The sequence below is a fragment of the Liolophura sinensis genome, chromosome 13 (assembly GCF_032854445.1).
Source record: "Liolophura sinensis isolate JHLJ2023 chromosome 13, CUHK_Ljap_v2, whole genome shotgun sequence".
In the NCBI taxonomy this organism is placed as follows: Eukaryota; Metazoa; Mollusca; class Polyplacophora; order Chitonida; family Chitonidae; genus Liolophura; species Liolophura sinensis.
The window spans coordinates 7364974-7381290 of NC_088307.1; the positions used below are offsets into that span (position 1 = coordinate 7364974).

General features: G+C 40.4%; 1 protein-coding gene across 1 annotated transcript; it reads left to right on the forward strand.

Annotated features, from left to right (window-relative positions):
* Window positions 1-8031: 8031 nt before the first annotated feature.
* Window positions 8032-8931, forward strand: LOC135480811 (cycloserine biosynthesis protein DcsG-like). Its single transcript, XM_064760737.1, has one exon. The coding sequence runs from the start codon at window positions 8032-8034 to the stop codon at window positions 8929-8931; it is 900 nt and encodes a 299-aa protein (XP_064616807.1).
* Window positions 8932-16317: the final 7386 nt, after the last annotated feature.

Below are 16317 nucleotides of genomic sequence, written 5' to 3' on the forward strand. Positions count from 1 at the left end.
AACTCTCTGTGCTTTCCTTTTGTATGCAAGCCAGTAAATTCAGTACCCAATGATTTCTTGGGGTAGGCGAGAGCAAGTGGCGCGAATCATAGATTAGTGGATTCAGCTGCTACCCAAGCTTTCTTGGGATTAACCAGTGACACAGCAAAAGGGGGACTGGGTATCTTGGATGTTTACAGCATTATAATGACCCAGTCTTTTCTGGAGGGGTGGCCATCAACATCAACGAAATATACACACTGTGTGACTTGCACCAGTACTCGATGACTTCGCAGGGTGGCCGTTGTACCCGATGATTTCATGAGGTAACCCCATGACTTTACAGGCCAGTGCAAGTAAAGGCAGTATTAGTAATTTCCTCATTGACTTGGTATATTCCAGACATCAGGGTTGAGGTATTCATGAATGCCTTGAAACTGTTATAAGAGAATGGCCCCAATGAAGTCTGTATGTTTCAGTAGTAACCCCATGATTTCATAGGAGCACTAGGGACCCCTGTTTACAGAGGGTTACAACTGACATGCAGAGAAAATAGGACGTTTAGTCTTATAATTCCAAATTAAAACAGATTGTAAGATAATAACAAAGGCTCCATTATACCTCAGGTGGATATATTCCAATCCGTCATCAGGTCAGTGATAAATCAAGGTGTGGACTCAATATTTTGGAGCAAGTCCCTGCGTTGGTTTGGTTTAAATACTGGTTTTAGGGTCACTTTCCTGGCGGATATCGTGGCCCATCAAATCAGTCTTTTTTTTGTTTTTTTTTTAACACATGAATATTTTGGATAGATAATGGCAGTGCGTTGGTATGCTATTTACATATGTACATGAGTCAGTTAGTGGGATTAAACCTTTTTGTGGTAGCATGTGTATAGCTTATTTTATAAGTTCAAATGCTGCCATGGTCATTTAACAGAAAGGGGATAGGTAATAGTAAGCTATTTACAGAGATTAACGTTATCTTTACATTAGAAGTACATAGATCTAAATTAAAGAATTACATTGTGTTGCCTATGAAGAAATTTAGACAGAGAGAAAACAACGGTAGTGCTTTTATTTATTGGTTAACAGTTTTGTTCTCTTGCTTCCTCCTCTGTGACGTGGAGTTCAGGAGCTCCCGCCACTTATACTGGACGCCGTCCAGGAAAAACCAGCGTACTGAAAACCCGTGCCTGTAACAGGTGCGACAAGTATAATTGAGGAGCAAGGATGTCAGGCCTCATCCACTTAGTTGAAGTCCTATTGATAGTCCTATTGTTTTGATGGTCTTTCATGTTTGTGGTCTTCGTTTCCTTGGTGTTAATTTTCTTTGGTCCCATGGGTCTTCTTATTGTTTTCCCTGTCTTCTTCTTTACTTGATTTCCTTTTCTATTTCCAATTTTTATTCGTGGCCTCCCATGGCGGCGCAGACAGTACGTTTCATAGACCGTTAGAACAGTTCCTGGCCCAGAGTGTTTAGGTGCACTCTGTCGTTGGTTAAAATTTGTTTTTGTGGTCGGATCAGTCCCCTGTGTCTCCAAAGGGTGGTCAATTAGTTGTTTGTCAGCTTCTTGTTAATTACATGGATTTTTGTATTATAAATGTGGACCGAAATTCGCCGAGATACCTGACGGTAAAGAAGCCGGCTGATGTAGATCCTTGGAATTTGGAATTTCGATTTAAGTTCACCAACGTTGTCTAAAATATCAGCGCAAATTGCTGCGGCTGATTTATGAGAGTCCGCATCGTTTCCCCCAATGTGGAGGATAACTAGGTCAGGTTTTGTCTCCTGAAGGAGACTTTCCAATCTTCCAGAGTATCTAAGTGTCCCAACTCTAGCTCCCCCAATGCCAAAGAACCGAATGTCCTGGCCTGTTCCGAAGTCGATTCTAGAGTTTGGGATCGAATTTCGAAGGACACTATTTTCCAGCCTATGAACGTACCTGCTGCCGATAATTAAGATTTTCATCCTTGTTTTTTTGTTTCTGTGAAAACAAATAGAGAAAACAAATATACAAGATAGCTGCATTTTGGATTAGCGAAGGGGTTTTGTTTATGAGATAGTGTATATCTTAAGGAAAAAGATATTTGATCAAACAGATACTTTGGAGCAAATACGTGGTAACGCTACCAATCAAATATCATACGAGGGTCTTGTTTTGTTTCTTATATTTGCAGCGCATTCAATGTTCCACTAGGGAACAGGATTTGCAGGCCTTTTATGCTGGGAGGAAATAGGGATGTGTTGTTCTGCAATCCTGTGTATATTATCAGTAAGACTTTGGTTGAATAGGTCTATATCGGAGAGGCAGTCATCAACAATGAATATATTTTGGCAATCTTTTTTTAAAATTTTCCCCCAATGCGGTCGCTGTGAGTTCAAGTCCAGCTCATGCTGGCTTCCTCTCCGGCCGTAAGTGGGAAGGTCTGTCACCAACCTGCGGATGGTCGTGGGTTTCCCCCGGGCTCTGCCCGGTTTCCTTATACCATAATGCTGACCGCCGTCGTATAAGTGAAATATTCTTGAGTACGGCGTAAAACACCAATCAAATAAATAAACAAATAAAATAAAATTTTCCCAGTTTGCTTTGTGGAACAGAAATTTGGGGTTGTTGAGATTTACTTCAGATTGAGGTGACATACCAAGTTCTGTCATGACAGCGAAGTGGTCACTCCCGAGTGTATCTGGTATAACATTCCAGCTTGCTTTAGGTGCGAGATCGGGTGTGGTAATAGTGAGATCTATTGCTGAAGTGTTGCCTGTGACGAAGTCTATTCTTGTTCCCTCGCCCGTCGTTTAGGTAGAGTAGGTTGTGTTCTTCTAACCATGCTTGTACTGTGTTACCACGATCGTCACTATGTTTGCACTTTGCATCCCATAAAGGGTTATGGCTATTGAAATTGCCGCAGATAATTGCACTTGGGCTGAACATGGAAATAATATTGTCGAGTTCTGTTTTGGATATTTTCCTCATACTTCCGGGAGGGTATATGTTTATAATGTGGATTGGTTTGTTTTCGTGGTATATTTGAATAGCTTGCCATTCAAGTAAGTCATTTACGTTATTCGAGCTCATATACAGGCGTATGATGTTTTCCTTGACAAGGATAAGATTTCCACCCAGTCGGTCTTGTAACCTATCACATCGGTTATGTTTTATAGCCAGGGATATTGAATTTGTTTGTTGGGGTTATTTCCTGGTTTGAGGAAGGTTTACTGAATACAAATAACCCCTGGGTTAGTTTCAGAGGTAAGTACTTTAAGGTTGTCTCCGTTTTTTTTGTTTTTTTTTTTGTTTATTTTTTTAATGCCACGGGCATTCCATTGTAGGATTTTGAAGTGATTTTGATTGAATTTATTGATCGAAATTTGGAGCCATACGGTTGATCATTGTTGGGGCTGTAATTATATCGACGTATTTAGTCGTTCTGATAATTTGGTTGGAATAGATGCCTTCTGGGCAAACTTTGGGTTCATTTCCCATTCAATTATTTCTTTTGGGTGTGAATTTCCAATTTAGAAAGTCATGTGCGATATTGGATATTATGTCAGTTTTGGTTCTATTGGTTGATTGTGAACGGAGTTGGTCACTATATTTATAAAACCAGAATATTCCAGTTTACTCATGATAATTTGGTCGGTTTGTCCGGTTCGGTTTCTTGTGCATGATTTTCTAGTTCACTATGCGATGCCTTTGTGTCCTTAGAATTAAAGCTTGGTAGCACGCTTTCTTTGGTGAGTTTTTGTCTGCCTGGCTTGTTTGACAGCTTCGGCGTAGCTTACTTCTTTATCTGCCTTTATAAACTCGATTGTTTTGGCTCTTGTGTATGCGCTGCACCCTTTATATCCTGCTGAGTGGTTTTGTTTACAGGTGGTTTTTGTTTCCCGTACAATTTTGATATTCGTGTTTTTCTGAACATTTAGGACAAACTATGTCGGATTTAAAAAAACTTTCTTTGTGTGACCAAATTTTTGTCTCTGGTAGTAACGTCTAGGCGCTTCATAGAAAGGGCTTCACAATAATGTTGTGCAGTGACAGCTGAACTGTTTCTGGTAATTTTAATCCTTTAATGACAAGCATTACACTTGTTGTTAGTGTATTTCCCTTGTTGTTAGTGTATTTCCCTTACTAAGACGTTTTGCATACAGGATATTTTGATTTTTGAGGTTATTCATCAGCTCTTCCATTTTGGTATTTAGGTCAATGCCATATATTACACCTTTACATTGTGTTCTACGAGGTGTATATGGTTTAATATTTACTGGTTTGTCTACTAGAAGGTCAACCTGTAGAAGTTTCTGGAACTGCGTTTCGGATCTGCAACGGATTTTAATGTCACTGCCAGGTAGTTCCGTAACGGCTGTGGACATGCCCAGCTTTCTTTTTCAGGTCTTGGGCCAGTTTCTGTTTAGGGAATTGGGTAGCCCATATATTCACTAAACTGTGAATAATTGCTATAGAGCTAGCAATGTTTGTTGGAGGGGTTTGGGCGAAACGCTTCGGTGACCTGTTCAGTTCAGGGATATCAGTCGCCTTGCGTTTGGCCATGTTAGATGAGGGGGGGGGGGGGATATGTCGAAAGTTTGATAGGTTGAAGCTTCTTAAACTGAAAAAGGAAAGGAGTAATGAAACGATTGTACTTAGCTGTTTTGCTTCTTTCTTTCTTCTTATGGGAGTGTAAGGGTTTAGGTTTCTTGTTCCCCTTTCTTCTTTTGTTGCCTGTCTTTCCTTAGTTGCCTGTAGGAAGCTCAGTATAGTTCAGTCCCTGGGGTTACCTGAATTTCCCGCCTTTAATATAATATATATAATAAATAATAATAAAAGCAGTTTCCTACTATATATCTTTGTGGTCTATAACATGTATAGATCTTCAAATGAAACAAACCAATTTATTAGAAAGTTACAGTAATATAAACATGGCCGATTCATGTAGCATGCACACATGACATGGCACCTTCTACCAGTTCATGGTGAGAAATATACAGAGACTGTGTCCAACAACAAGTTAAAACTGATAGGTAACAAGTTATCCTTACTTGGTATTTCAATTTTAGCTGTGTAATTAAAGTCGCAAAATAGTAATAATCCACTTAGCAATGTTTCACTACAACAACAACCACATCATACTGGTATTTACATTGCTCATGTGTTTGATATTTTATGCATCCACTATTAACTATTGAATCCCAGAAATATCAGCATGTTTACTACATGTATTAAGCAACATATGAACACGAAGACAGTTATGTCAGAGAAAGACATATTTTTGTCTGAATAGTGAAGTATTATATTTTTTCTTAGAATTTTCAATAATCTTCATATACTATACTATCAGACTAAGCGCAAGACCAAGTAATATAACGGGTAGCGGTATATCAATTGTCCGTGCCCTACTTGGTTTTTCGTGTGTGCACTTATGGTCTCAGCACATTAGGCAAGGGTCATGAAATCAACCCAGGCGTCACAAGTTACACGACTAGATTATCATAAAACTGACAAAAAAAAGTTAAAAATAAATAAATAAATAAAATAAATTCAGTGCCCCGAGCTTAGGAGTCGTGATTCTACAATGGGGGCCTGAATTTAAAAATTGTGGTCCCCACTTTAATATGTCCGTCAAAAATGAGCGATTTTAGCGAAATATTTTTCAAAATGCATGGAAGCCTCTTGTTCTTGCTTTTGTATCGTATTGCATTTGCCATTTTCAAACATCACCGTAAAATAAATTGTGTTGTAATGTTTATCATATTACATAGATTTTGAAAGTATTACAATGACTTGTCCACCTGTTTACCTTCCTTTATTGCAGAACATAATAAATAAGTAAACATGACAGGGCTAGCCTAATTATATTGTACCCAGCATGACATAACCTGTACATGCGTTCACGTCGGCAACACAGCAGGTGTGACAGACAACGGCAACTCAAGTATGCCATATCCAGATTGGTTGCTCTTGAATACACGTGTTTTCGCCACTCCAACAATTCTTGTGTCGCTCTGTTAAGTTATATACTTACCTTGTGACGCTACTTTTTTCAGTTTGTAAAACTTGAAATGTTTTCATGTTAAAACTTAAATCATCATGTTCAAAGACTGTTAAATATTGACAAGGCTTTTTAATTGAACTAATGTTACTTTGTAACAGACGGGCTGATATCGGATAAATGTAGCCAATATGATATTGGTTGTTATAGATGTGTGGGTAGATATCCAAATTTGTTGCTCTTGAATAAATGTATATCCCAATTCCAACCACTCCTGTGTTGTTCAGTTTCAGAGAAGACATCAAGGCCGTTAAGTACATGTAATGTTTTTATATTATAGTGAAGTACATCCTTTTCCATAACCGCAAATATCAGCTACTTGGTATTTGGATATAACCTTGATGTATTCCAGTGTATTTGGGGCTGGTGCTTCGAATCTGCTGTTTAACTTTTTTGTCTGAGTAACTTTCTGAGATATAGTCAGAACACTTCATTTTTTGCATCATCATTTCGACCAAATTATTTTTAGCCTAATAAATAATCTTTTCTAGAGGTGTGATCTCCGATCAACAATTGTTTTGCTAGAAATGTTTATAAATGACATCACCGTATTTGAAAAATTTATCATTTTTAAAGCCGATGGACAACTATAACTATATATTGACCCAGAAGACTCTCAAGAATGCTGTCACTGTGAGTTCAAGTCCAGCTCATGCGGGCTTCCTCTCCAGCCGTACGTGGGAAGGTCTTTCAGCAGCCTGTGGATGGTCGTGGGTTTCCCTTGGGCTCTGCCCGGTTTCCTTATACCATGATGCTGGCCGCCGTCGTATAAGTGAAATATTCTTGGACACGGCGTAAAACACCATTCAAATAAACAAATAAACTATATGTTGTTTCGAAAGATTATTCCAGAGTGAGGAAGTATCAAGTACCAAATGCTTTAAAAATGACAATAAATTAACACTTTGACAGCGAGTTGATATGCCGTGACAGGGAAGGTCAAAGACGGTGCGCATGCATGCGTAGTGCACGTAAACAATAGCTTCACACGTTGAATGTCGTTGTTGTGATAGTAGTGAGCAGGACACAAAAGGTAGATATCACGGAATTACCACTCGTATACACCACCGAATGGGATAAAACTTGCCCTTATAATTCACTTTACATTTGTCCATGAAATGTGATTTTGCCACTTATTTTCGTTCCCCGGCTTGATAATCGGAAGGCTCTGTTAACTGCAATACAGGGGTTTTACTATAGACATCTTCTCGGTCGTGAACTAGACCTTATCTCATTTGAAAGTTCACAACAGATTTCTTGGCTACTTCTTAGTGGTGTAGTGGTGGTAGTGGGGTGTGGAGAATGACTTTTTGGACGTTCAACAAAGCTTTGCTGTGACCGACTGTGAACTGTTTAAGGTGGCAGTGATCCAGCGGATGACCGACATCATGGGTCTACTCGCAGACTAACCGGTATTTTAGAGGTCAACTGAGTGTATGTGCGGTCAACTAAAACTTCACCTTTGCGAGAGCCATATATACAGGTATAAAGTTCGTCATCGGTCTACCACACGTTCAGTAGCAGAGATACGTGACCAGAAGTGGAAACTCCACGGAGAGTACATGACTTCCGAAGTATAACTTCGGAAGTCCGCATCTTCTCTCGTCTGCATTGGGTAGGCAACATTTATTACTACACTTTTATTATACCAACACTATACTCATCAAAATATGTACAAAAATGCACGTCCACAATGGCGTGTAAGTGTGTGTAAGACACGTTGTGGATGTATTACACAAATCACACAATTTGTATACTGTTGATGTACACAAATTACAGTTTGCCTACTGCTGGCGTAGACAAATTATATAATTTATGTGCAGATGATGTACACAAGTTACACAATTTGAGTATTTTTGAGTAATTTGAGTACTAGTATTATAGCGAGTATAATGTAGCATGGAAAGCAATTTAATCGTAACTATATGGTTATACAACGTTATACACTTCATCTGTGTTGTATATTTCTACATTTTTGTGTCTAAAGAGGCTCCACCCAAAGATGAAGATTGCCTTCGCGACTTACTCCAAGTCTCCGGATATCAACTATGGTCCCAATGTCCGTGACGACCTGCTGGCGTCAGCTCTCAGGCGTCAGGGTATAGCGGTGGACGGCGCACCGTGGGACGACTCGACCGTTGACTGGAGCAAGTTCGATGGCGTGGTGCTACGCACTACCTGGAATTACCATTTGCGATTGCATGATTTCATTAAGTGGATGAATGCACTGAAGTTGTTGGGCGTGAAAGTTTTCAACGCACCTGAAGTCGTAGCTTGGAACTGTAGCAAGAAGTACCTGTTGGAGTTACAGCAGAAGGGTGTTGCGATTCCTGCCACTCGTTTAGTTTCCCGTCGTACCGAACCTGTTCCACGGTTCAGCGATATTATGAAAAGATTCTCGGTCGACGCGTCTCGCTCCGTGGTTATCAAACCGTGCGTTTCTCTCTGTGCTTACGAAACGCATCTTGTTCCTTTCAAAGATGCTGATAAGTTTCAAGCGAAATTTGAGCAGATGGTTAGAGAAAGGGATGTTCTGCTGCAAGAGTTTGTGCCCGAAATAAAAACATCTGGCGAATGGGGACTTGTGTACTTAAACAAAGTGTATTCTCATGCTGTTCTAAAGCTAGCCAAAACGGGTGATTTCAGAGTCCAGCACTTTCACGGTGGGACTGTAAGACATGGAACACCATCACGCGCAGTCCGTGATTTTTGTGACAATGTCATGTCCAGGCTGCCAGACGACCTCTTGTACGCGCGCGTTGACGTCATACAGAGAGACGACGGGACCGTCCTCCTCATGGAGGTGGAGCTGATAGAACCCACTTTGTTCTTTGATGCGGATTCAAGCGGGCATAGCGCAACCGTTTTGGCAGATGAGATAGCACACAGACTATATCAATAGACATCTGTCAGCGGTCAGTGGGTTCGTCTTTTCGAAATTGGTGATCATCCCCTCACATCTTCATAGTTTTGTTATGTATATCAATAGACTTGGTATACCCAATCCGGGAATAATATGGATTATGGTATATTAAGTTATAAGAAAAACAATATATATAAAAAAAAATAGTGTATTTAGATCTGTGGTACTGGTGTTAGTGTGAACACAGAGCTCACGAAACATAGATGTATGTACTAAGCATAATATTAACAGAGGAAATCATCAAGTAAAACGAAAGTTTCCAGGCGATTACTTCAAACCTGGCCTTGGATAGAGAGGATGTATGTTTCCCCAGTGTTGCTTTTTGCGGGGTCTTGGTGTAGCCTATTTATATCTTGTCCAGGTACGTGGCAATGTCGGACAGCAACCTACGGATGGTCGTTGGTTTCCCCCGGGCTCTACCAGTCCTAAACCACTGGCCAGGTATACTTCACAAGACCCGCAGGTAGCTAGGGCCTCCGTGACCGAGGTGGCTAGCTACGACACCATTCAAGCGTTAATTAAACGGAGAATGAGTCACAGACCAGAAGTAATAATGGTATGCGTGTGGGTAAAAATGAAGTCATCCGTAATAAGGGAGTCCTGTTTTGCGCGCAGGCGTACTATTATCTTAGGGCTAAATGTTTCCTTTTCTTTATCTTTTAAACTGGCTAAAGTATGCACAACATGGTTCTAACGGAGACCGGAAACAATTTGTGTGCTTTACGTCTTTAATTATATCGTAAATTGAACAGGTTAGGCCTACTATACATGCAGCTCAGCAAGTAAAAACTGATTGTGACAGTTGCCAAACGGCATTTGCCAGTTTGATTCAGTTAGGGTTTTATTCTAGGTTAATATAATACATTGGTGTTAATTGCAATTAGACGTCATGGTGTAGAATTACTGAAGACAGTGAAAGCCGTGTAGAAGATAAATTACTGCGTTGCGCTGAATAAAGCCTATCTATATGACCAGTAACATTATCAACCTAACTTTTTATGTGTGAGTGCATGGATTGAAGAAATTTTGTTGTAGATTCTCATTCCTTCATGCCGTCGTTCCATCACTTCATGCCGTCTTGTTGTCGTTTCATGCCGTCTTGTTGTCGTTTCGTGCCGTCTTGTTGTCGTTTCGTGCCGTCGTTCCATCACTTCATGCCGTCTTGTTGTCGTTTCGTGCCGTCGTTCCATCACTTCGTGCCATCTTGCTATCACTTCGTGCCATGGTCCCATTGTTTCTTGCCATCTTACTATCGCTTCGTGCCATGAACCCATTGCTTCATGCCAACTTACTATCGCTTCGTGCCGTGATCCCATTGCTTCATGCCATCTTATTATCGCTTCGTACCATTGCTTCGTGCCATCCTGCTATCGCTTCATGCGATGGTTCCATTGCTGTCGCTTTGTGCCCTCGTCCCGTGTCATCGTATCATCCTCCCATCGCTTCTTGTCTTCGTCCAATATCACTTCGTTTCATGATACTGTTTCATGGAAAATGTCGTGCTTTTCCCCCGGGGCTATGCCCGGTTTCCTCCCACCATAATGCTTGTCGCCGATGTATAAGTGAAATATTCTTGAGTATGGCGTAAAACCCGAATCAAATGAAAAAATAAATTCAGGCATGATTATAAGCACATGCTGTGCTAGAATTGTCACTAATCAAATTATGAGGATACGTCAGAGGTGTCAACCCAAACTGGATAAATTGCTCCTTACTGTCCAGCTTGGGGTTTGTGTTAACACGTGAGATGTAATACACGGGCCGTGATGACGTTAATTTTCACCATTTCAGCATATCTCAAGTCAATGTTCTAGAACCGAAGCGACCTGTCATGCGTGGCTGCTCTACTTAATTTGAATAACTGTTCTACTTAATTTTGACAGCCTGCGCTTGCTAAACCGCTGACTAGGCCCTTCTGGATGTATTTATCTATTTATTTATTTCTTTCTTTTATTGGTGTTTTACGCCGTACTCCAGAATATTTCATTTATCCGACGGCGGTCAGCATTATGGTGGGAGGAAACCGGGTAGAGCCCGGGGGAAACCCACGACCATCTGCAGGTTGCTGACAGACCTTCCCATTTATGGCCGGAGACGAAGACAGCATGAGCTGGAGCTAGACTTGAACTCACAGCGACCGTATTGGTGCCCTTCTGGATGTAACAGCCAGCCTTACTTTACATGTGTGGAATTAAATTAAACCTGTTGGCTTTGATATGAGTCGTTTTGTATGATACGATGCCCTTTTGTCTAAATTGAAATGTAAATAGATCACCGATTACTTTTTCTAAGATTGAAACGTCTGAGTATTTGCCAAGAGAAAGAAAAGCTGCCGCAGAGGTAGCGTGCTCTGGCCATGCTTCATACTCAGATGAACAGAAAGGAGGCTGTGAGAATGTACTCGTAGCATCATGCGGAATTCAAGGATCAGTTCGTTAACCAACCGGTATTGTGTCATTAAGTGAAATTCTAGGAAATTTTTCTTTACCGAAAAAAGCATTACAGCTCCGGGTGAAATGCAAGGAATTGTTGCTGGACCGACAGACGTTGTATCACTATAGCACAAGGTGAAACGCAAGGAATTGCTGGCTGACTGACAGGTGTGTCATTAGAGTACAAGGTAAAATTCAACGAATTGCTGGCTGACCGACAGGCGTGTCATTAGAGTACAAGGTAAAATTCAACGTATTGCTGACTGACCGACAGACGTGTCATCAGAGTACAAGGTAAAATTCAACGAATTGCTGGCTGACCGAAAGACGTTGTATCATTAAAGCTCCGGGTCAAATTCAAGCTATCTGACCAGTAACTCTCTCTACTGCGAGTCTTTTATATCTATACTTCGTTAACAGACAGGCGTATCATTCAGTGAAATTCAAGAAATTCTTTCTTTACCAAAGCACATTGTTTTAGAGCACACGGTGAAATGGAAGGAATTTTTGCTTGATCGACAAACGTGTCATTAGACACCCGGGTCAAATTCACGGAATGTACTGAATGACCGACATAGTTTGTATCATTCGAGTACAATGTGAAATTAAAGGTATTGTCCGTTGACTGACAGATGTTGTATTATTAGAGCACATGGTGAAATTCAAGGAATTATCAAATACTTTACCGATCGATAGATCATTAAACTGGCTGGAGGACTGATTGTCGTATCTAAAAAAAATTTTTCGACAGGAGTCGTGTTGAAACTTATGAACGTAACTGTTGGAAGACCGATTTATATATTCTGGTCAAGTGTCGGAATATGAACAGTGTTCACTCAATTTCCCGGCAGAATTTCTTTTACTTCTGACAGAATTTCGCTAACCGCCTACCTCAGCAGGGTTAAGAGGATTGTCCCCATTTCCCTTGTTTTTGCTAAGCTGTTACTAATACCCGGATTAACGGAAGGTGTGGAACCGTAGGCGTTAGCGGAATACGCCCTCTTTTTACCTTATTGCCCTTAAGGCATGTTGCTATAGGGGTTTCATGTTGCTACTGTTTAAACATGAAGTTAGAATAAAAACCTGACTGAAAAAACTGATAAGGGGCCTTTACTTCACCTGTTACTTGTGACTATCACACTATCATCACTTCGAAAAGAATATTTCGAAACCCACAGGTGTTGTCGTACACACTGTCAAGATGCGCACGACATCTTCATTTTTATCCAAATGTTTGTTTTAATTCCTATTTCCACTGATGCGGGACTTATTTCTTTCATGTTTTACCATTCTGATATGACATGCATTTCTGTGTAATCAACTCTTCTTGTGCAAGTGAGACATTTCTGAAGTGTTGTGTGAAGTATGCCCTGTTGACAAGGGATCAGAAACCATATTATCAAAACACCTGAAGACTTTTCCTAAGAATTCAACAGAGCTACAATTAAAATGTTTCACTCTAGGAAGTTAAACATTTGTGCACCGATTTCTTTACATCAGAATAATGTATCAACCACAATTTGAGTTCTTTCATGTTCTGAATTTGGCTTTTTAAGCACTTGCAATTCAAGACTCACACCTAAAGTGGCCTATTAATTAATACTATATTACTATATATATATATATATATATATATATACCCACGACCTTCCGCAGGTTGATGCTAAACCATTCATTAATAGGATCAACAAACGTACTGGTTGACCAAAGGAAGAATGACCCCTAATCACTGGGCTAATCCGCTGCAGGGTTTCAACTTATGCAAACCCTCCTGTGATCCGGAAGTACAATGAAGTGAAGAAAGAAACAGAGATAGGTTACACGACTACACCTAGTGTCAGCTTGTGATATCGGGTGATATTTCGATCAATTAAAAAGCTGGGTACGACTTAACTGAAGTTGAATATGACTGGACAGAGGTTGGGTACGATTTAGTCATATAGAGTACCAGTTTTCATGAGAACGAGTTGCCCTGATTTACTCCATCAGATTAGGTTATATGATGTTGTTAATATAGAAACTAATTTGTATCTTAATTACGTTTTGATTACAACTGTTTATACATATCCAACGTCTTGAAAGTCGGTGGTTCTCCTCAACATTCACATCCAAGATCGATGAGGTCGCATGTTCGAATCCAGCTCTTCCTGCTTCGACAGTGGATTTGTCAGGAAATTTGTCAAGTACCTGACAATGGTCGGTGGTTTATTCCGGGTCCGCTGGTTTCTTCTGTCTTGAATCCGTAAAACTGATCGCCACCAGTTACATGTATTAAAGTGAAAAATTCTTGTCGACGCCCTAATCACGTGCAGATAATTGCGTATAGTTTGTCTTTACTCTTTACTTTCAATTCTCTATCAATATTGAAGTTTTGAATCATGTCTCAAATTTAATTCTCAATTACAGAGAAAGAGGAATTAAAGTTGACACCACAATGTTTGACTTCTGTAAAAATAAATACTTCTATATTTCTTTATTTATTTATTTGAATTTCCCGGGGGAACCCACAACCATCCGTAGGTTGCTGAAAGACCTTTCTGTAAAACTGAGGATAAGATTACGGAATTTAGGACTAGCATACATCAACGTACAAACGGGGAAAAGAGGCTTTGTCGCGCGCTTTCCAGCATCACGTTATATCTGCAACCTACAGTCTGTCGCACACTGGGAACGGATCGCGGACGAATGGCTAGTTATCGGATGGTCGCTTTTTGCAAGATGCGGTTCATATTCAACCTTGGACAGGGAAACTGTGGATTGCTCTACCCGCAATGTTCTTGAGACCCTGGTTACAATTTTCTGGTAGCACTTTTCCAGTTGCGTACGTTACATCATCTGTCTTTCTCTGCCCACAGAAACAGCAAAGCCCTTGCCCAAATGAAGATTGGCTTAGTGACGTACTTCCAATCCCCCGAGATCAGTAGTGATCCAAATATTCGCGATGACCTGTTAGAGAATTAGGGATCGCGGAGTGGCGGCAGTGAGAGTGCTATAGGATGACCCGGATGTAGACTGAACTCAATTCAGTGGTCTGGTCATGCGCACGGCCTGGAACTATTACGTTCTACCGGTCGAGTTTCATGTGAGGCTGAATTGGATTGAGTCACTGAGGGTGAGGCTGTTCAACACAGTAAGAGACCATCGAGTGGAACTTGGATAAAAGGCACCGGTTGGGCTTACAACAACAACACGGTATTGCGATCCCCAACATTCTCCTTATTCGTCGTCACACTTTGCCATTTCCTCGTTTTGAAGGACCTCATTGGACAGCTGTAGTGTGCCATCTCCCAGGCGATAGTAATTACCAAACTTATCTCATTCGTTTCTCGGATGGTTAAAAACTTCAGCCAAAATTTCAGCAAATGATCCTAGACATGGGTGTTCTGTTGGAAGACTACATCGCCGAGATCAAAACGTCCGCCGAATTGGTCCTTTTATACTATTCTACAGGAAATATGCATACGCCGTCCGAAAACTGTCCAAAACTGGAGATTTCCGAATTCAGCACTTTTTTGGCTTCAGAACCGAGTCACGCTGTCCGCGACTTCTGTGTCTCGGTCATGTCCACACTACCACAGATGCGACAGAGAATCGATTCGTAACATCAATAGAGTCTTAAGCTATGTTTTAATGCACGTTCTAAAACTGTTTCAAGCAAGTTAAGATACAATCAAAACCCTTAAAAAACAATGCCTAGACAGGTGGGATTGTAGACTATATGAAGAAACTGTCAGCTCTCCACAAATTAATCGTGCTACGCATTCATTGAATACCCCTTCTCTCGAGGCGACAATTTCTGATGGCCATATAGCATGTATATCTTTATATTATTTCACCACAGTGCGTAACAGCTTTTTAACCAGCCTACACTCAAAAAGTTAATCTGCTAAATTCAACTCAAAGTCTGTTGTCTGAGTGATGCTAGAATGTATTCTGTTTTTATGACACAACATTGTGTCACATTCAACTTAAATTTCCTGTTAGTCTAGTAGAATGGTTATGTTGAATTAATAGAATATGTGTGTAATATTTAACAGAATAATCTGCTGCAATAACAGAATACATTCTAGCATCACTCGGATAACAGACTTTCTGTTAAATTCAACAGATTAACTTTTAGAGTGTAAAAAAAATATGGTTTTGTGGGGAATAAAGAAAATTATCGTAAAAAAAGCATTTCTGGGACATATTTATTATTTCACTTTACCGAATAACGTTAACTGTAAATTTACCAGCATAGCGGCAGGCCTACCAGCTTATAATGGCCCGAAAATTGACCTTTCAGATCGAGCTTTGACAGCTAACACCGCTGCAGTCACTAATACAGGCTATTTATTTTCAGGACTGACAGCCGGGGCCTTAGGAAGACTGTTTAAGTAATTCATTTTTTACAATTTCATATTTATTTATTTGACTGGTGTTTTAGGCCGCACTCAAGAATATTTAACTTAAGCTATGAGGTGTCCAGCATTACTTTGGAAGATCCCGGGGGTAACCGCAGGTTACTTAAGAGCTTCTCCACGTAGTGCGCGTAAATAGGTAAACAGACCCATCGACTCTTGCAGAACTTCTATTGGTCAGTGGTAGTCACGTGACTGTATGAAATAAAAGGCCCAGAATTTATATGGAAATCGTGGATGATCCTTAACGTTTATGTACGTACAAAAACTATACCTGAGACCACAACTGGCTGCCCTTTGACGAATGGCGATATCAAGAGTCACCAAGATCCCACATGACTTATCGTTCCACCACTTCACTGGTGCATGTGTGAACGAAATCCAACACAAGCGTATTAAAATGCCACATAAAGCTCGGCTGGTTGGACAGGTCTCTTAATTGTTCGCACGGTGGCAGCCTGTTTATTTCACATGGAAACTTCCACTGACCTGCACGAATACTCCTACCCGTAAATGTATTTGGTATCCTCTGA